At 44.8% G+C, this 21,427-nt stretch overlaps 1 protein-coding gene across 2 annotated transcripts in view; it reads right to left on the bottom strand.

Moving 5' to 3' along the window:
- The window catches only part of Duox (dual oxidase), a 489,286-nt gene that overhangs the window by 244,034 nt on the left and 223,825 nt on the right, over nt 1–21,427 (bottom strand). For both annotated transcript variants that reach the window (XM_071669735.1, XM_071669734.1), the window contains exon 2: nt 7,924–8,004. Coding sequence is in view for 1 of the 2 variants with exons in the window: in XM_071669734.1 (XP_071525835.1) it covers nt 7,924–8,004 (81 nt within the window). In the remaining variant the exon portion in view is untranslated. The remainder of the gene's footprint in view (nt 1–7,923; nt 8,005–21,427) is intronic.

Below are 21,427 nucleotides of genomic sequence, written 5' to 3'. Positions count from 1 at the left end.
ACCAGCACCAGCACCACCATCACCACTACCACCACCACCACTACCACCATCACCACTACCACCAGCACCACTACCACCATCACCACTACCACCACCACCACTACCACCACCACCACCACTACCACCATCACCACTACCACCACCACCACTACCACCATCACCACTACCACCACCACCACTACCACCACCACCACCACTACCACCATCACCACTACCACCACCACCACTACCACCATCACCACTACCACCACCACCACTACCACCATCACCACTACCACCAGCACTACCACCACCACCACTACCAGCACCAGCACCAACATCACTAGCACCACCACCACTACCAGCACCAGCACCAACATCACTAGCACCACCAGCAGCACCAGTGGTGCTAACCTACCAGCACGGACGGTATCACTGCCCGACCGTCACACACACACACACCATTGCTATGTTCGTCTATCGGTCAGGTCGTTACCTTCCACATGGGAGAGGAGGGCACATGACAACGGGGCCCACCCACCCATACCCTCACATGTACCACTCAACCAACGTCATCAGCAAATATATATAGATATCACATGAAATATATATATATATATATATATATATATATATATATATATATATATATATATATATATATATATATATATATATATGATTTTTTATTTTCTAATTATACTTTATCGCTATCTCCCGCGTTAGCGAGGTAGCGCAAGGAAACAGACAAAAGAATGACCCAACCCGCCCACATACACATGTACATACATAAACACCCACACACGCACATATACACACCTATACATTTCAACATATACATATATATATACATACAAAAACATAAACATATATATACACATGTACATATTCATACATCCTGCCTTCATCCATTCACGCCGCCACCCCGCCCACATGAAATGACAACCCCCTCCCCTCTCATGCGCGCGAGGTAGCGCTAGGAAAAGACAACAAAGGCCACATTCGTTCACACTCAGTCTCTAGCCGTCATGTGTAATGCACCAAAACCACAGCTCCCTTTCCACATCCAGGCCCCACAGAACTTTCCATGGTTTATCCTAGACGCTTCACATGCCCTGGTTTAATACACTGACAGCACGTCGACCCCGGTATACCACATCGTTCCAATTTACTCTATTCCTTGCATGCCTTTCACCCTTCTGCATGTTCAGGCCCCGATCACTCAAAATCTTTTTCACTCCATCTTTCCACCTCCAATTTGGTCTCCCACCTCTCCTCGTTCCCTCCACCTCTGACACATATATCTCTTTGTCAATCTCTCTCTCTCTCTCTCTCTCTCTCTCTCTCTCTCTCTCTCTCTCTCTCTCTCTTCATGCAGTACTTTCCAAAAGAGGAAAAGAGCAAGGATCCTCGTAAGGAATTTTCCCTCTAAGGCTTACTCATCTATTCTCATCTATTCAGGCAACATGGCTCTCCTCCCGGTGGGTTAAACACAAGACCTCACATTGTCCACCAAATTATCAAGGCCATCTCAATATATATATATATATATATATATATATATATATATATATATATATATATATTATATATATATCCCTGGGGATAGGGGAGAAAGAATACTTCCCATGTATTCCCTGCGTGTTGTAAAAGGCGACTAAAAGGGGAGGGAACGGGAGGCTGGAAATCCTCCCCCTCTCGTTATTAATTTTCCAAAAGAAGGAACAGAGAAGGGGGCCAAGTGAGGATTTTCCTCAAAGACTCAGTCCTTTGTTCTTAACGATACCTCGCTAATGCGGGAAATGGCGAATAGTATGGAATATATATATATATATATATATATATATATATATATATATATATATATATATATATATATATATATATATATATGTATATATATATTATCCCTGGGGATAGGGGAGAAAGAATACTTCTCACGTATTCCCTGCGTGTCGTAGAAGGCGACTAAAAGGGGAGGGAGCGGGGGGCTGGAAATCCTCCCCTCCCGTTTTTTTTTTTTTTTTTCCTCAAAAGAAGGAACAGAGAACGAGGCCAGGTGAGGATATTCCTTCAGAGGCCCAGTCCTCTGTTCATAACGCTACCTTGCTAACGCGGGAAATGGCGAATAGTTTGAAAAAAAAAATGTATATATATATATATATATATATATATATATATATATATATATATATATTAAGGATATATGGTGTGGGTATTAAGGATATATGGTGTGGGAGGCAAATTGTTAGAAGCAGTGAAAAGTTTTATCGAGGATGTAAGGCATGTGTACGTGTAGGAAGAGAGGAAAGTGATTGGTTCTCAGTGAATGTAGGTTTGCGGCAGGGGTGTGTGATGTCTCCATGGTTGTTTAATTTGTTTATGGATGGGTTGTTAGGGAGGTGAATGCAAGAGTTTTGGAAAGAGGGGCAAGTATGAAGTCTGTTGTGGATGAGAGAGCTTGGGAAGCGAGTCAGTTGTTGTTCGCTGATGATACAGCGCTGGTGGCGGATTCATGTGAGAAACTGCAGAAGCTGGTGACTGAGTTTGGTAAAGTGTGTGAAAGAAGAAAGTTGAGAGTAAAGGTGAATAAGAATAAGGTTATTAGGTACAGTAGGGTTGAGGGTCAAGTCAATTGGGAGGTAAGTTTGAATGGAGAAAAACTGGAGGAAGTGAAGTGTTCTAGATATCTGGGAGTGGATCTGGCAGCGGATGGAACCATGAAAGCGGAAGTGAATCATAGGGTGGGGGAGGGGGCGAAAATTCTGGGAGCCTTGAAGAATGTGTGGAGGTCGAGAACATTATCTCGGAAAGCAAAAATGGGTATGTTTGAAGGAATAGTGGTTCCAACAATGTTGTATGGTTGAGAGGCGTGGGCTATGGATAGAGTTGTGCGCAGGAGGGTGGATGTGCTGGAAATGAGATGTTTGAGGACAATATGTGGTGTGAGGTGGTTTGATCGAGTAAGTAATGTAAGGATAAGAGAGATGTGTGGAAATAAAAAGAGTGTGGTTGAGAGAGCAGAATTGGGTGTTTCGAAATGGTTTGATCACATGGAGAGAATAAGTGAGGAAAGATTGACCAAGAGGATATATGTGTCAGAGGTGGAGGGAACGAGGAGAAGTGGGAGACCAAATTGGAGGTGGAAAGATGGAGTGAAAAAGATTTTGAGTGATCGGGGCCTGAACATGCAGGAGGGTGAAAGGCATGCAAGGAATAGAGTGAATTGGAACGATGTGGTATACCGGGGTCGACGTGCTGTCATTGGATTGAACCAGGGCATGTGAAGCGTCTGGGGTAAACCATGGAAAGATGTGTGGGGCCTGGATGTGGAAAGGGAGCTGTGGTTTCGGTGAATTATTACATGACAGCTAGAGACTGAGTGTGAACGAATGGGGCCTTTGTTGTCGTTTCCTAGCGCTACCTCGCACACATGAGGGGGGAGGGGGTTGTTATTCCATGTGTGGCGGGGTGGCGATGGGAATGAATAAAGGCAGACAGTATGAATTATGTACATGTGTACATATGTATATGTCTGTGTGTGTATATATATGTCTACATTGAGATGTATAGGTATGTATATTTGCGTGTGTGGACGTGTATGTATATACATGTGTATGTGGGTGGGTTGGGCCATTCTTTCATCTGTTTCCTTGCGCTACCTCGCTAACGCTTGAGACAGCGACAAAGCAAAATAAATATATATATATATATATATATATATATATATATATATATATATATATATATATATATATATATATTGGAAAGGATCACAATTTTGCGAGTGATCAAGATATTCCTATGAGTGTTTCATTTTCCCCGTGTACTCATAGGAATATATATATATATATATATATATATATATATATATATATATATATATATATATATATATAGGATTTCAAAAGTATTCTCAGAGGTTACATACCTGAAATTCCTTTCCTTTTAAAAACATTTCGCTGGCGTTACCGGACTCCGCCTGTTTACACGTTAACCACATGCAAGGCCGCTTGTTACATAACACGACCTTCACTGTTACATGGACGATCGGTGCAAGTTATTGGCAGTGACGTCACTGCTTCAGGGGTGGCCGACACAATCACTGTTACATGGACGGCCGGCACTGTTACATGGACGGTCGGCACTGTTACATGGACCGCCGGCACTGTTACAAGGATCGCCGGCACTGTTACATGGAAGGCCGGCACTGCTACATGGACGGCCGACACTTACATGAACGGCCGGCACTGTTAAATGGACGGCCGGCACTGTTACATGGACCACGGGCACTGTTACAAGGATCGCCGGCACTGTTACATGGACGGCCGGCACTGTTACATGGACGGCCGGCACTGTTACATGGACCACGGGCACTGTTACAAGGATCGCCGGCACTGTTACATGGACGGCCGGCACTGTTACATGGACGGCCGGCACTGTTACATGGACGGCCGGCACTGTTACATGAACGGCCGGCACTGTTACAAGGATCGCCGGCACTGTTAAATGGACGGCCGGCACTGTTACATGGACGGCCGGCACTGTTACATAGACCGCCGGCACTGTTACAAGGATCGTCGGCAGTTACATGGACGGCCGGCACTGTTACATGGACAGCCGGCACTGTTACATGAACGGCCGGCACTGTTACATGAACGGCCGGCAGTCACATGGACGGCCGGCACTGTTACATGGACGGCCGGCACTGTTACAAGGATCGCCGGCACTGTTACATGGACGGCCGGCACTGTTACATGGACGGCCGGCACTGTTACATGAACGGCCGGCACTGTTACAAGGATCGCCGGCACTGTTACATGGACGGCCGGCACTGTTACATGGACGGCCGGCACTGTTACATGAACGGCCGGCACTGTTACAAGGATCGCCGGCACTGTTACATGAACGGCCGGCACTGTTACAAGGATCGCCTGCACTGTTACATGGATGGCCGGCACTGTTACATGGAGGGCCGGCACTGTTACATGGACCGCCGGCACTGTTACAAGGATCGCCGGCACTTACATGGACGGCCGGCACTGTTACATGGACAACCGGCACTGTTACATGAACGGCCGTCACTGTTACATGAACGGTCGGCACTGTTACAAGGATCGCCGGCACTGTTACATGAACGGCCGGCACTGTTACAAGGATCGCCGGCACTGTTACATGGACGGCCGGCAGTGTTACATGGAGGGCCGGCACTGTTACATGGACCGCCGGCACTGTTACAAGGATCGCCGGCACTGTTACATGGACGGCCGGCACTGTTACATGGATGGCCGGCACTGTTACACGGGCCGCCGGCACTGTTACAAGGATCGCCGGCACTGTTACATGGACGGCCGGCACTGTTACATGGACGGCCGGCACTGTTACATGGACAGCCGGCACTGTTACACTGAAGGCTGGGAGTTACAGAAACGGTTACCGAGACGGCCACTACTGTTACAGGCACGGTCGGGGACAGTTAGAGGCACGGTCGGGGACAGTTACAGGCACGGTAACGAAGACAAAGAAATATGAAATATTCAAGTATATATTACGAAGACAAATATCAAATATTCTGGTATATTTCACGAAGACAAACAAATATCAAATATTCAAGTACATATTACGAAGACAAATATTAAATATTCTAGTGTATTTAACGAAGACAAACAAATATTAAATATTCAAGTATATATAACGAAGACAAACAAATATTAGATATTCTGGTATATTTCACGAAGACAAACAAATATTGAATATTAAAGTATATGTAACGAAGACAGACAAATATTAAATATTGTGGTATATATGATGAAGAGAAACAAATATCAAATATTCTGGTATATATCATGAAGACAAATATCAAATATTCTGGTATATATCATGAAGACAAACAAATATCAAATATTCTGGTATATATCATGAAGACAAACAAATATCAAATATTCTGGTATATATCATGAAGACAAACAAATATCAAATATTCTGGTATATATCATGAAGACAAACAAATATCAAATATTCTGGTATATATCATGAAGACAAACAAATATCAAATATTCTGGTATATATCATGAAGACAAACAAATATCAAATATTCTGGTATATATCATGAAGACAAACAAATATCAAATATTCTGGTACATATCATGAAGACAAACAAATATCAAATATTCTGGTATATATCATGAAGACAAACAAATATCAAATATTCTGGTATATATCATGAAGACAAACAAATATCAAATATTCTGGTATATATCATGAAGACAAACAAATATCAAATATTCTGGTATATATCATGAAGACAAACAAATATCAAATATTCTGGTATATATCATGAAGACAAACAAATATCAAATATTCTGGTATATATCATGAAGACAAACAAATATCAAATATTCTGGTATATATCATGAAGACAAACAAATATCAAATATTCTGGTATATATCATGAAGACAAACAAATATCAAATATTCTGGTATATATCATGAAGAGAAACAAATATCAAATATTCTGGTATATATCATGAAGACAAACAAATATCAAATATTCTGGTATATATCATGAAGACAAACAAATATCAAATATTCTGGTATATATCATGAAGACAAACAAATATCAAATATTCTGGTATACATTACGAAGACAAACTTCTCCTGAGGAGAGAGAGAGCAGGCAAAAGGAATGCGGACACATCTGGTGGTTCCATCTAAGGAGACTCCCTCACCCTCCTCCTGCACGCGTTAACTTTTTCTTTTTATCCCACTTGGCTCGTGTGCCTGCCATATATGGGCACCCGCCCGCCGTAACGATACATTACGATAACCCAACCAGAGTGCAGACCGCTTCGTCCGGTCTCACAATGGTAAGCACAGCAAGTGTAACGATTGTTTTTTTTTTTTTTTGTTTCGTTCTGTTAACTTTACATGACCAAATATGATAAGATATACGACAACGCTCTTGTCCAACGTAAGATGCTCGTAACCTTACGTCTATGAATGAAACACAAATGATACTACTTACGTATTAATGCATGTATCAAATACAGAAAGAATCATAATCTTAATATTAGTGAAGGTTTATACAAATTGGATATTCGTTGTTGATAAAATTTGTAAAACAATTCACCTTCTTGTCCACAAAATAACTTTATGATACTCTTGTTGTCTGTCTTGGACAATCACATGATTATCAAATGGCGTCCTAGCTTCGTCTCTTCGATGTATATCAACTGACCTATATTTCTCTCTTGTGTCTCCCCTGATGATGTGATTATTACACGAAAGTGCACTTAGGAACTTATCGTGTTTCATTTTCCCTGTGGACTCTTAGGAATATACTTTATAACGCGCAAAATTGTAATCCTTTCTAATATATATATATACATATATCAATAATAAAAATAAATATTCTTATTATTACCATTATTGTTACTATTATTATTATTATTATCCTAAGTGAATCTCTAACAACATACATGTTACATATACATAATCTATCTCAGTCTTACATACAGAGTATTTCAAAGCCGTACACTTAAATTCCCCGAGAATATAACACGGGTTTATGCACATCTTGTAAGTCGAGGTTAAATCACACAACGACGTACCTCTCTCTCTCTCTCTCTCTCTCTCTCTCTCTCTCTCTCTCTCTCTCTCTCTCTCTCTCTCTCTTATGCACCCACACGAGACTGGTGCAAACACACACACATGTCGAGTGACCCCCTCCCCCAAGGGCTGGGCCTCACCCACTGAGGGGGGTAAGGGTGGGAGGGCAGAGCAGAACTGGGTTCCATTCAGACACCAGCTGGTGACGGGGGACGTGCAACGCGTCCACCAGTAACCTTGTGAGGTAAGGAATGCACACGGGTGTTCCTGACCAACACGCCGGCCATGAAAGGTGAGGGGGTCGGTCACCTTATGTACCGAGAGAGGGAGCCTCACCTGAGGAACCCCAGCCCGGGTGGGCCAGGTTATTGTACCAGCCATCGTAACGCTGCTTCTCTATGTAGCTCTCCGGGATGTCTGCAACAGAAAGGAGACAAACATTATTATACACATTTATAATAACATCTATCCAACATTTATAATAACATTTATCCAACATTTATAATAACATTTATCCAACATTTATTGGAGAGGATCACAATTGAGCGCGTGATCAAGTATATTCTCAGGAGTCCACGAGGATATGAAACACGTCTCTTCGTTGTATATCAAGCGACTGTTATATTTCTTTCTTGTATCTCCCCTGATGATGTGATTATAACACGAAAGTGCACTTGGGAACTTATCGTGTTTCATTTCCCCGTGGACTCAGAAATTACTCTATATATATATATATATATATATATATATATATATATATATATATATATATATATATATATATATATATATATATATATATATATATATCTTTTCTTTCATACTATTCACCATCTCCCGCATTAGCGAGGTAGCGTTAAGAACAGAGGACTGGGTCTTTGAGGGAATATCCTCACCTGGCCCCCTTCTCTGTTCCTTCCTTTGGAAAAAAAAAAAAAAAAAACGAGAGGGGAGGATTTCCAGCCCCCCGCTCCCTCCCCTTTTACTCGCCTTCTACGACACGTAGGGAATACGTGGGAAGTATTCTTTCTCCCCTATCCCCAGGATATACGTTGAACCCCCCCCCCCCCACACACACACACACCATTCCCATCTAAAATCTAGCGGTCAGTGCGACGCGTCGCCGCCCGCCGTGCAACAGGTCAAGCCGCGGGCCATACCACATACAGGCCTACCAATTATCCAGATACCAGTTCGGCAGCCTAGCCTGAGACGGAGGCAAGTTTTTCCCCTACATGTTAATGTAGAGGAGAAAGTATGAGTCTGTGGCTGTGGGGCATACAGCGCCACCAGCACCCAGGCTCGAACACCAAACCTGTGTTGAGGCCGTACAGCTTCTGTGCTGCCACTAACGGCACCACAGTGTTGGGGCAGGTCTGGCCGACACCACACCCCCTCCCCAGGAGGCCACGGGAAGAACACATGAGGTAAGGTCGACAGATGCCTCACACCCCCACCCACACACGGCGTTCACACGGTACCAGCACGGGCAGGAGGTGAGAGAGAGAGAGAGAGAGAGAGAGAGAGAGAGAGAGAGAGAGAGAGAGAGAGAGAGAGAGAGAGAGAGAGAGAGAGAGAGAGAGAGATCGTTGAAACTGTTCCATCTACGAACACACACACACACACACACACACACACACACACACACACACACACACACACACTACAGACACATGGTGTCATGAACGTAAATGCCCCTCACTGGTGTCGGACCCTGCCACAACCTGCCCCTCACTGGTGTCGGACCCTGCCACAACCTGCCCCTCACTGGTGTCGGACCCTGCCACAACCTGCCCCTCACTGGTGTCGGACCCTGCCACAACCTGCCCTTCACTGGTGTCGGACCCTGCCACAACCTGCCCCTCACTGGTGTCGGACCCTGCCACAACCTGCCCCTCACTGGTGTCGGACCCTGCCACAACCTGCCCCTCACTGGTGTCGGACCCTGCCACAACACAAAGAGGGAAACACATTAGTTACCAAAATGGCCGGCCAATCACATGTCAGGAAGTGTATGCCAAAGGCGGACGTAACGACCCTCACCACACAACACACACCTCATCAGGCTACGGACGCACCAGCAGACACTGGCTGTGGTATCAGTGTCGTGGGGCCGCCCGACACACTGCACGTGACGTGTGGGGCCCGCCCCTCCTGACGGCACTGAAGACGGTATACTGACGGGAGAGGACAGTAAACCAACAGGAGAAGACAGTACACCGTCAGGAGACAGGAGTGAGCGAGATGACCGCGAACAAATTGGAAAGATGCATGTAAGAGCAGAAGAAAGAAATGATACGATTATGTCAAAGATGACAGATCATACATGACCACTGTGGCACAAGGTGAGGCAACCACGCCACAGCTGGCAGGCTGAGGTGGGCAACTGCTAATCCAATAAGATATATATATATATATATATATATATATATATATATATATATATATATATATATATATATATATCAGTAGGTCAAAATTGTGCGCGTGATCTAATCATTACACGAAAGTGCACTTGGGAACTTATCGTGGTTCATCTTCCTCGTACCTATCAGCATATATATATATATATATATATATATATATATATATATATATATATATATATATATATATATATATACACATATATATATATACACATATATATATATATATACATATATATACATATACATATATATACATATGCGTACAGTATTTGCTGAAGGTCATTTCTCGAGGCTCCACGCAAGTTCAGCGTTGCAGCTTCGCCTGCTGCAGGCCGTGCACCGCACTCTCCCGCTACCTCTTAGTATTCACACAAGCCTCACACTGGTACACTCACCAGCGAGGCCTCAGCTCACCAGAGGTGTTGAAGGCGGTCTGTACAACCTCCAATATTACGGAAACAATGGCAAGACTTACTGAAGACGTTACAGTGAACGACGTGCGGGAGTTAAACAACACAGTTACAGATAGATCACTTCGTGTCCACGATGAACATTTTCACGTTCACCTCTGTAACTATACAGATAATGGGTCATTTCTGTAGCAACCATTACCACTTCTGTAGTCTACACGCAAAGCCGTGTTTCTGATCTACTTTCACATAACAGCCTCTGAAGGACGCGACGGTCTGTTTCTGTCTGCATGACTATGTGGCTAATATATTGCAATCATATGTGATGTGCATGGCACGGCTACATAGCACATGACCTGATGGTCCATGACAAGGCTGTCTGCTGGAGGACAGTACATGGGAAGGACAGATAACACAAGACCTGATGGTCTATGACGAGGTTATCTGCTGGAGGACAGTACATGGGAAGGACAGGTAACACAAGACCTGATGGTCTATGACGAGGTTATCTGCTGGAGGACAGTACATGGGAAGGACAGATAACACAAGACCTGATGGTCTATGACGAGGTTATCTGCTGGAGGACAGTACATGGGAAGGACAGATAACACAAGACCTGATGGTCTATGACGAGGTTATCTGCTGGAGGACAGTACATGGGAAGGACAGATAACACAAGACCTGATGGTCTATGACGAGGTTATCTGCTGGAGGACAGTACATGGGAAGGACAGGTAACACAAGACCTGATGGTCTATGACGAGGTTATCTGCTGGAGGACAGTACATGGGAAGGACAGATAACACAAGACCTGATGATCTATGACGAGGTTATCCGTTGAAGGCCAGTACATGGGAAGGACAGATAACACAAGACCTGATGGTCTATGACGAGGTTATCTGCTGGAGGACAGTACATAGGAAGGACAGATAACACAAGATCTGATACTCTATGACGAGGTTATCTGCAGGAGTTGGACAGTATTGGCGTCCTCAGTTCACAGTCTCGCCAGACGGAGCCCAAGACAGTAAAACAGATGAGTTCTAGACCGAGAGTAATGTTGTCTTCAAGCTAATAACCTGGGAAACCTTCAGGTCTGGTGAGGAAGGCTTGATGCTACACGAGGAGCTACCAGTCCAGAGCACCAGACTGGTGTACGGTGGCAGCACAGGTTCTGGTCCCCTGGTCTCGTGGGAGGCAGACGACCATCATTCACACGAAGGGAAGGAACGTCTTCGGGTCACGGCTTCATTGCCCACACCACAGAGGCCGAGGTCTATCTGGCCATAGAAAAATACATGATATTTCGTGGATAATTGACTCATGCGCCATGTGGCAACCATGGCTCGGCTGTAGACTGGTGAGGAGGTATATAACGAGCGGCATCATTAGTGATCATCACCATCTGCTCAGCATGGTTATATCTGACGTTACATGACACAGCACGAAAACAGGTGAAAGCCGCAATCATGAACGTCATTATACACACACACACACACACACACACACACATATATATATATATATATATATATATATATATATATATATATATATATATATATATATATATATCCCTAGGGATAAGGGAGAAAGAATACTTCCCACGTATTCCCTGCGTGTCGTAGAAGGCGACTAAAAGGGGAGGGAGCAGGGGGCTGGAAATCCTCCCCTCCTGCTCTTACTTTTCCAAATGAAGGAACAGAGAAGGGGGCCAAGCGAGGAGTTTACCTCTAAGGCTTAGTTATGTGTTATTGACGCTACTTTGCCAAGCCAGGTACCCAATTTATCGACCAATCCAGAGGTTAGGATGAACAGCTGAGTGAACTGAAAGCGCAACTGCCCCGCTCAGGATTCGAACCCATGTGGGGTCGCCCTTTGGGGTGGAGGAGAGGTCATGTGTCCACGTTGTGGTGGGTAAGGCTAACCACTACACCTCAACAACTGACTTGTTAGCCACACTGGCTAGAGGAGGCTCCTAACACACGGACATGGACCTCCCTCTCACCAGTAAGGTAAGCTCCCCAACTCAAGGTACCAGAGCCTCCTTTCCTTACTAGGGTAAGCACCCTAACACAATGTACTGAAGCTCCATCTCCCCAACTGAAAGTACTAGAGCTTCCTCTCTCCACTAGGAAAAGCTCCCCAAAATATACTTGGCCCCCCACACCCATCTCCCCACAAGGAAAATATCCCCAGACCCAGGTACTAAAGCTTCTCTCCCCACCATGACTCTGGCCTTTAGTGCACGAGTCTAAACCAATAATTCCAACAAGCAACAACAAGTCAAGCAAACAACTGTCACAAGCAATGACACCATCACAAACAATGACACCATCACAAACAATGATGTAGCCAGAGGCCGTACACCTATGGCTTGGGTGGTAGACAATGGAGTAACCAAAGATGGTAAATACCTTTGGTTCCCACGACTGGATTCTTCACAGTCACAAGTGCACACAACTCAGTCGTTCCCTCGGTTTCAGCGAGGACTGGACCCCCTGCCCGTAGGAGTGTGGCCGGCTGTGACCACAGGTGCCAGTAAGGGCGTCCCCAAGGTCCGGGAGCTGAGGCCTCTATCGCAGGGGAGAGTGGTGGACGAGCCGGGCCGTAGGTCACTTGTGGTACTACTGACGAAAGGTGAAGCATCGAATGGCTCAAGGTTCTGTGACCAGTGTGCTGTAGTGCAACGCCGACCCTCCCTCCCTCACCACCACCACCACAGCAACACCGGCCTCCTTCACCACCACCACAGCAACACTGGCCTACCTCACCACCACTACAGCAACACTGGCCTCCCTCACCACCACCACCACCACAGCAACGCTGGCCTCCCTCACCACCATCACCACCACAGCAACACTGGCCTACCTCACCACCACTACAGCAACACTGGCCTCCCTCACCACCACCACCACCACAGCAACACTGGCCTCCCTCACCACCATCACCACCACAGCAACACTGGCCTCCCTCACCACCACCTTCCAACAACGCATCACTATACAGGGATGGGGTGAGGATGGAACACACCACTGTATAGATACGCCAAATGATTTATGTTCAAGATTCCAAAGTTCCAAATATCAATGAATGTCAATACTGCATCATGAGAAGCAAAACACAAACATGTACACCACCAAGGTCCCCACGTGCCACCTTGACGAGCGGGTGAGGACCCCCATTGGCGAGGACTCCCAAAAGTTAAGGACCCCCTCCCCCCCCCCAGGAGAAAGGAGCACCAAAGGCGAGAACCCCCAAGGAGGCAAGAACCCCCTACGCACGAGGACCCCCGGACGGCAAGACAGTCTAGCAGCGAGGACCTGCTGGGTCTTGGACCCCAAGGGGTAAGAACACACTAGGGGCGAGTTTACCTAGAGGCGAGAACCTTCCCCCCCCAAACCCACCCAGTAGCCAGGGACCCCTCGGGAGAAAGCCCCTGAGGGGAAAGGTCGTCCATCAAAATGAGGCATTTCCAAGAACCTTTGTAGGTGCCACTTTAGCTGAACCTTTCCAGGCGAGACCTTTACCAACGTTCACACGAGAAACCTCTGGAACTACAAACCTTCACATCATCCAGGCCAGACACCGCGGCTATCTTGGTCTGGGGCCTGACTACCTCCTTCCAGGTTCCAGTACACGACCCATCACGAAACCTTCCAGGTTCCAGTACACGATCATCATAAAACCTTCCAGGTTCCAGTACACGACCCCTCACAAAACCGTCTAGGTTCCAATACACGACCCCCACAAAACCGTCCAGGTTCCAGTACACGACCCTCACAAAACCTTTCAGGTTCTAGTACACGACCCATCACAAAACCTTCCAGGTTCCAGTACACGACCCTCACAAAACCTTCCAGGTTCCAGTACACGACCCTCACAAAACCTTCCAGGTTCCAGTACACGACCCTCATAAAACCTTCCAGGTTCCAGTACAAGACCCTTCACAAAACCTTCCAGGTTTCAGTCACGACCCCTCACAAACTCTTCCAGGTTCCAGTACAAGACCCTTACAAAATCTTCCAGGTTCCAGTATTCGACCCTCACAAAACCTTCCAGGTTCCAGTACACGACCCATCACAAAACCTTCCAGGTTCCAGTACACGACTCTCACAAAACCTTCCAGGTTCCAGCACACGACGCTCACAAAACTTTCTAGGTTCCAGTACACGACCCTCATAAAACCTTCCAGGTTCCAGTACACGAACCCTCACAAAACCTTCCAGATTCCAGTACAAGACCCTTACAAAACCTTCCAGGTTCCAGTACACGACCCTCATAAAAACTTCCAGGTTCCACTACACGACCCATCACAAAACCTTCCAGGTTTCAGTACACGAACTCTCACAAAACCTCTCTGGTCACAGTACACCACCGTTACGGAACCTTCCAGGTTACGGTACACAAGTCAAGGAAACTTCCACGTTACAGTACACAGCCGACACGGAACCTTCCAGGTTATACAGTGCACAAGACAAGGAACACTCCAGGTTACAGTACACCTTCCTCACCATCCCATCAGCGAACAGATTAAACAGCCATGGTAACATCACAAATCCCTGCCACAGACCGCATCTTCACTTGGAACCTTTAACCCTTCCTCTCCTCCAACTGGCGAACACGCCTTCCTCTCACGATAAAAACTCACCCCTTCTTCAAGCATTTTCCTCCCTCACTATATACTTACTCACAACTACCGCAGAACATCTTTATCAACCAGATCAAACGTTTTCTCCAGTTCCATGAAAGCCAGGAACAAGACCCTCTGCTTCTCTAAGTGTTTCTTACACACACACCAATGCAAACCCCTGATCTACACACGTCCTCTGCCACTCCTGACACCACACTATTCTTCCCTAATCTGATGGTCGGTACATGCCTTCACCCTATCAGTCACAAGTATCCCATACAACCTACTTGGTACACTTAATGACCTTAAACCTCTGTGGTACGAACATTCACTTTTGTCCTCTCCACCTGCCCCCTTCATACATTGGCACCATACATGCATTCCGCCAATCCTCAGGCACCTTACCATACTGCACACGGACTCTGACAATCCTGACTAACCAATCAACACACAGTCATCTCCTTCCATAAGAAATTCAACTTAAATTCTATCCATTCCAGCCGCCTGGCCACATTTCATTTTACCCGAGGCTTTCACTTTTTCTTTCCAGCAAACCACTCTCTCACTTCGCATACCTCCACGCCCTAAACACCCCACATCCACCGCCATGTCATCGAACACCTTCAACGGTCCTTCAAAGTACTCACTCCATCTGTTCTTCAACTCATCTCTAATCATTACCTCTTCCCATCTCCTCCCTTCACTGATGCTCCCACTTGTTTCCTTGTTTTTCTCTCACCTTTAACCTCCAAAAATATTTTGATAATCTCAGAGGTTTGCTCGATCACCATAATTCATTCTTCCTCTTTTTCATCTCCAGCATCTTTCTCTTGGCCTGCCGTTATCTCCTATACATCTCCAAATCACTTCCACTCCTTCCTTGCAAGTGACGTCCATACACCTCCCTTTTATCTCTCTCTCGCAACTTAACTTCCTCATCCCACCACTCATGATCCTTTTTCACATGCCCACCTTCCACTTGCCACACACTTCTCTCGCACACGTAAGCAGTGCTTCCCTAGCAACGTACTCCCATTCCTCGCCCATTCAGCCTTTGCAATTCAACAATCAATCTCTCCTGGCATCTCTTCACAAAAGCCCTTTTCCAGATTCCTCACTTTCACCACCCTCTTACTATCCATATCATTCCCTCTTTTCCTGAAGCCTCTACAAACCTTCAACCTCGTCTCAACCATGTAGTGACAACACATTCCATCAGCTGACCCCTTTCAGCACATTTACATCAGTTTCTCTCTTTAGCACGCCTATCAAGCAGAACATATTCCAATAATGCGTACATATCATCTGCTCCACTCAGCCACGTATACTTGTGTATGTCCCCCTTTTTAAACCAGGTATTCCCTATCATCCAATCCTTTATCAAACCGGAACACCACAAGCAGTTCATAATTTTCATTCACATCAATGGGTACCCCATGCCCCCAATTATACCCTCAGTTGCCACATTACCCACTCGTGCATTCAAATTACCCATCACTAACACACGGTCCTTTGCATCAAAAGTGCTGACTGTTCCTCCTAAATGCTCTTCTCTCTCCCCTCGTGACCAGGTGCATAAGCACTAACGATTATCTTTCTCTCGTAATCCATTTTCACTTCAACCCACAACAACCTGGGGCTCAATTCCTCACACATTCCCACAAATCCGGCTTGAGCATTAGTGCTGCCCCTCCCACAGCTCTCGCCTTCACAACAACTCCTAACTTTTTACCTTTTAATCATTTGCAAATCATTCTTCCCCCTTACCCATGACCCTACTCTCACGCGGAGATAAAGCATGTAAGTTCCTATACTGAAACATTTAACCTATCTCTCCCTTCTTCTCGTCCTTCTCATCGCACATTCCAGATAACCCAGCTTGAGCCTTCGAGGGACATGAGCATTCCTCACTTGGCTCCTTCTATTCCACTTTTCAGAAACTAACAGGTGGTGAGGTTTTCTAGACCCCCACTCATGTCCCTCACGGAATTCGTAAGAATTATTTTTTCATCCTGTACCCCAAGAATTCTCTACTTACGTATGTAAGTAGGAGGGATGGCCAGAGAGCGTTATTGGATTACGTGTTGATTGATAGGCGCGCGGAAGAGAGACTTTTGGATGTTAATGTGCTGAGAGGTGCAACTGGAGGGATGTCTGATCATTATCTTGTGGAGGTGAAGGTGAAGATTTGTAGAGGTTTTCAGAAAAGAAGAGAGAATGTTGGGGTGAAGAGAGTGGTGAGAGTAAGTGAGCTTGGGAAGGAGACTTGTGTGAGGAAGTACCAGGAGAGACTGAGTACAGAATGGAAAAAAAGGTGAGAACAAAGGACGTAAGGGGAAAGGGAGAGTACTGGGATATTGGGATGTATTTAAGAAAGCAGTGATGGCTTGCGCAAAAGATGTTTGTGGCATGAGAAGCGTGGGAGATGGGCAGATTAGAAAGGGTAGTGAGTGGTGGGATGAAGAAGTAAGATTATTAGGAAAAGAGAAGAGAGAGGCATTTGGACGATTTTTGCAGGGAAATAATGCAAATGATTTCAAACTAATCAACTTTGATGTTTCCTCACTTTTCACTAAAGTTCCAGTTGATGACCTTTTAGAATGTTTATTTGATATCTTGAATGATATTCATTTACCTGTTTCAAAGTCTGTTTTCACTGAACTGATAAAATTGTGTAGAAAAGACTGTGTATTTCAATTCAATGGAGATTATTATGCTCAAAAATTTGGTATAGCAATGGGTAACCCTCTTTCACCTGTACTAAATAATCTTTATATGGAATTTTTTTTAAACAAAATTACTAAAGGACATCTTACCTTCTATTGCAATTTGGTTTAGGTACGTACATGATGTTCTTTGTGTTTGGCCAACAAATGAAAATTTACAAATATTTCTCGCCTTACTTAACAATTTAGTACCTTCCATCAAATTTACTGTAGAAAATGAAAATAATGGTATGTTACCATTTTCAGATTGCATGATCCATGGGCAAGGAAACAAGTTTAAGTTTAGCATTTACAAAAAACCTACCAATGTATGCTCATATATCCATTATTACTCATCTCAACATGACAGAATTAAATTATTTCAATCTATGTTCCTCAGGGCATTACGTATTTGCAGTCCAGAGTTTATTGATAAGTTTGAGAAGATATATTCTATCGCATTTAAGTTAAAGTAACCTAGATCTTTCACTGACAAACCCCTTAACTTAGCGAAGGAATCATTTTATAGAGTTGAGCCCAAACCTCCCAATGACACCAAGAATCTTTTAGTTCTCCCTTTTAATAATAATTCACTTTACTTCCCATGCTGCTTAAATCCTTTAACGTAAATGTTGCCTTCAGCAACAATAATACTATAAAGAATATCTTAATCAGGAATTCACCAGAAAATTCTCTTGGATGCATCTATAAAGTGCCATGTGGAAACTGTGATAAATTGTATGTTGGGCAGACCAGTAAGGATCTTTCTGTTAGACTTAAGCAACATAAATATAGTATAAAAACGGGACAAGAGTCAAATGCCTTGTTTAATCACGTTAAAAACTATGACCATTGTATTGACTGGAGTAATGCCATCTCAGTTATTAACTCTAACTCTATTACCACGAGAAATATCATTGAATCTTCTATTATTAAATACACAAAGACATATAATCTTAATATTAGTGATGGGCTATACAAATTAGATAACTTTATTGTTGATAAAATTTGTAAAATGATAAGTTTATGAAGTCTCGTTGTATGTCTTGGACAATCGCATGTTTACCAAATGGCGTCCTAGCTTCGTCTCTTCAATGTATATCAACTGACTTGTATTTCTCTCTTGTGTCTCCCCTGATGATGTGATTATTACACGAAAGTGCACTTGGGAACTTACCGTGTTTCATTTTCCCCGTGGACTCATAGGGATATCTTGATCACGCGCAAAACTGTGATCCTTTCCATACATGTGTATGTGGGTGGGTTGGGCCATTCTTTCTACTGTTTCCTTGCGCTACCTCACTAACACGGGATACAGCGACCAAGTATAAAATAAGTAATATTTATATATATGTTAGAAGCAGTGAAAAGTTTTTATTGAGGATGTAAGGCATGTGTACGTGTAGGAAGAGAGGAAAGTGATTGGTTCTCAGTGAATGTAGGTTTGCTTTATTGAGGATGTAAGGCATGTGTACGTGTAGGAAGAGAGGAAAGTGATTGGTTCTCAGTGAATGTAGGTTTGCGGCAGGGGTGTGTGATGTCTCCATGGTTGTTTAATTTGTTTATGGATGGGGTTGTTAGGGAGGTGAATGCAAGAGTTTTGGAAAGAGGGGCAAGTATGAAGTCTGTTGGGGATGAGAGAGCTTGGGAAGTGAGTCAGTTGTTGTTCGCTGATGATACAGCGCTGGTGGCTGATTCATGTGAGAAACTGCAGAAGCTGGTGACTGAGTTTGGTAAAGTGTGTGAAAGAAGAAAGTTAAGAGTAAATGTGAATAAGAGCAAGGTTATTAGGTACAGTAAGGTTGAGGGTCAAGTCAATTGTGAGGTAAGTTTGAATGGAGAAAAGCTGGAGGAAGTGAAGTGTTTTAGATATCTGGGAGTGGATCTGGCAGCGGATGGAACCATGGAAGCGGAAGTGAATCATAGGGTGGGGGAGGGGGCGAAAATTTTGGGAGCCTTGAAGAATGTTTGGAAGTCGAGAACATTATCTCGGAAAGCAAAAAATGGGTATGTTTGAAGGAATAGTGGCTCCAACAATGTTGTATGGTTGCGAGGCGTGGGCTATGGATAGAGTTGTGCGCAGGAGGGTGGATGTGCTGGAAATGAGATGTTTGAGGACAATATGTGGTGTGAGGTGGTTTGATCGAGTAAGTAATGTAAGGGTGAGAGAGATGTGTGGAAATAAAGAGTGTGGTTGAGAGAGCAGAAGAGGGTGTTTTGAAATGGTTTGGTCACATGGAGAGAATGAGTGAGGAAAGATTGACCAAGAGGATATATGTGTCAGAGGTGGAGGGAACGAGGAGAAGTGGGAGACCAAATTGGAGGTGGAAAGATGGAGTGAAAAAGATTTTGAGTGATCGGGGCCTGAACATGCAGGAGGGTGAAAGGCGTGCAAGGAATAGAGTGAATTAGAACGATGTGGTATACCGGGGTCGACGTGCTGTCAATGGATTGAACCAGGGCATGTGAAGCGTCTGGGGTAAACCATGCAAAGTGTGTGAGGCCTGGATGTGGAAAGGGAGCTGTGGTTTCGGTGCATTATTACATGACAGCTAGAGACTGAGTGTGAACGAATGGGGCCTTTGGTGTTTTTCCTAGCGCTACCTCGCACGCATATATATATATATATATATATATATATATATACACGAACAAAGTGCATATGAACGCGCTCCTTCATAGAACATACAAATCTTCAATAGGCAGGATCGAACGAATATAAAAAAAACAATTACGTGGTGGGAGGCGAGGCCTGCTAGAGTGTCATGTTTACTATAGTGTTGGGCTTCCACAACTCCCTAGGGGGCCTCACCTCCATCAATACTCAACCTTACGCCCCACTGACATACGTGTTAAATTATCATACAGCGCCATGCCAAGACTCACTGTAATGCGCCTATTTATCTACGGGTCAAATTCAGATTGTACAGCATCGTACCATATAACTACTCTGAACCAACCTTGTGAATGTATGGGCTAACTACCAGTGTAACGACCGTCTTGGTAGTTATAGGCAACAACCACCCAATCTATAATCAACACACAACATCCGCCGGACCTCCGGCACAACCTTGTTCACCCCCCTAGCAGGAGGAGCAGGAGGCAGGTGCGTAGTCTGGCCTCCCGCCCGAGGCACTGTCTAGTGTTTCTCTCGCTAGACCTCCAGCCTGCACCCAATGCCACAACCCTCCCACACCCCTACTACTCACTTGGAATCCAGGTATGTCCCCAGTGCCCTCCCCAACAAATGGCACGTCTTCAGTGCCCTCCCCAACAAATGGCACGTCCTCAGTTCCCTCCCCAACAAATGGCACGTCCTCAGTTCCCTCCCCAACAAATGGCACGTCCTCAGTGCCCTCCCCAACAAATGGCACGTCCTCAGTGCCCTCCCCAACAAATGGCACGTCCTCAGTTCCCTCCCCAACAAATGGCACGTCCTCAGTGCCCTCCCCAACAAATGGCACGTCCTCAAGAGAAAGGTGCAAGAGCTGAAAAAGAGGGCAAATGAGAGTTGGGGTGAGAGAGTATCATTAAATTCCAGGGAGAATAAAAAAATTTTTTGGAAGGAGATAAATAAAGTGCGTAAGACAAGGAAACAAATGGGAACATCACTTAAGGGGGCTAATGGGAAGGTGATAACAAGCAGTGGTGATGTGAGGA

Source organism: Panulirus ornatus, chromosome 14 (genome assembly GCF_036320965.1).
Source record: "Panulirus ornatus isolate Po-2019 chromosome 14, ASM3632096v1, whole genome shotgun sequence".
Lineage (NCBI taxonomy): Eukaryota > Metazoa > Arthropoda > Malacostraca > Decapoda > Palinuridae > Panulirus > Panulirus ornatus.
Note: the sequence above shows the minus strand (reverse complement) of the source record. Positions and strands in the feature narration are given on the sequence as shown.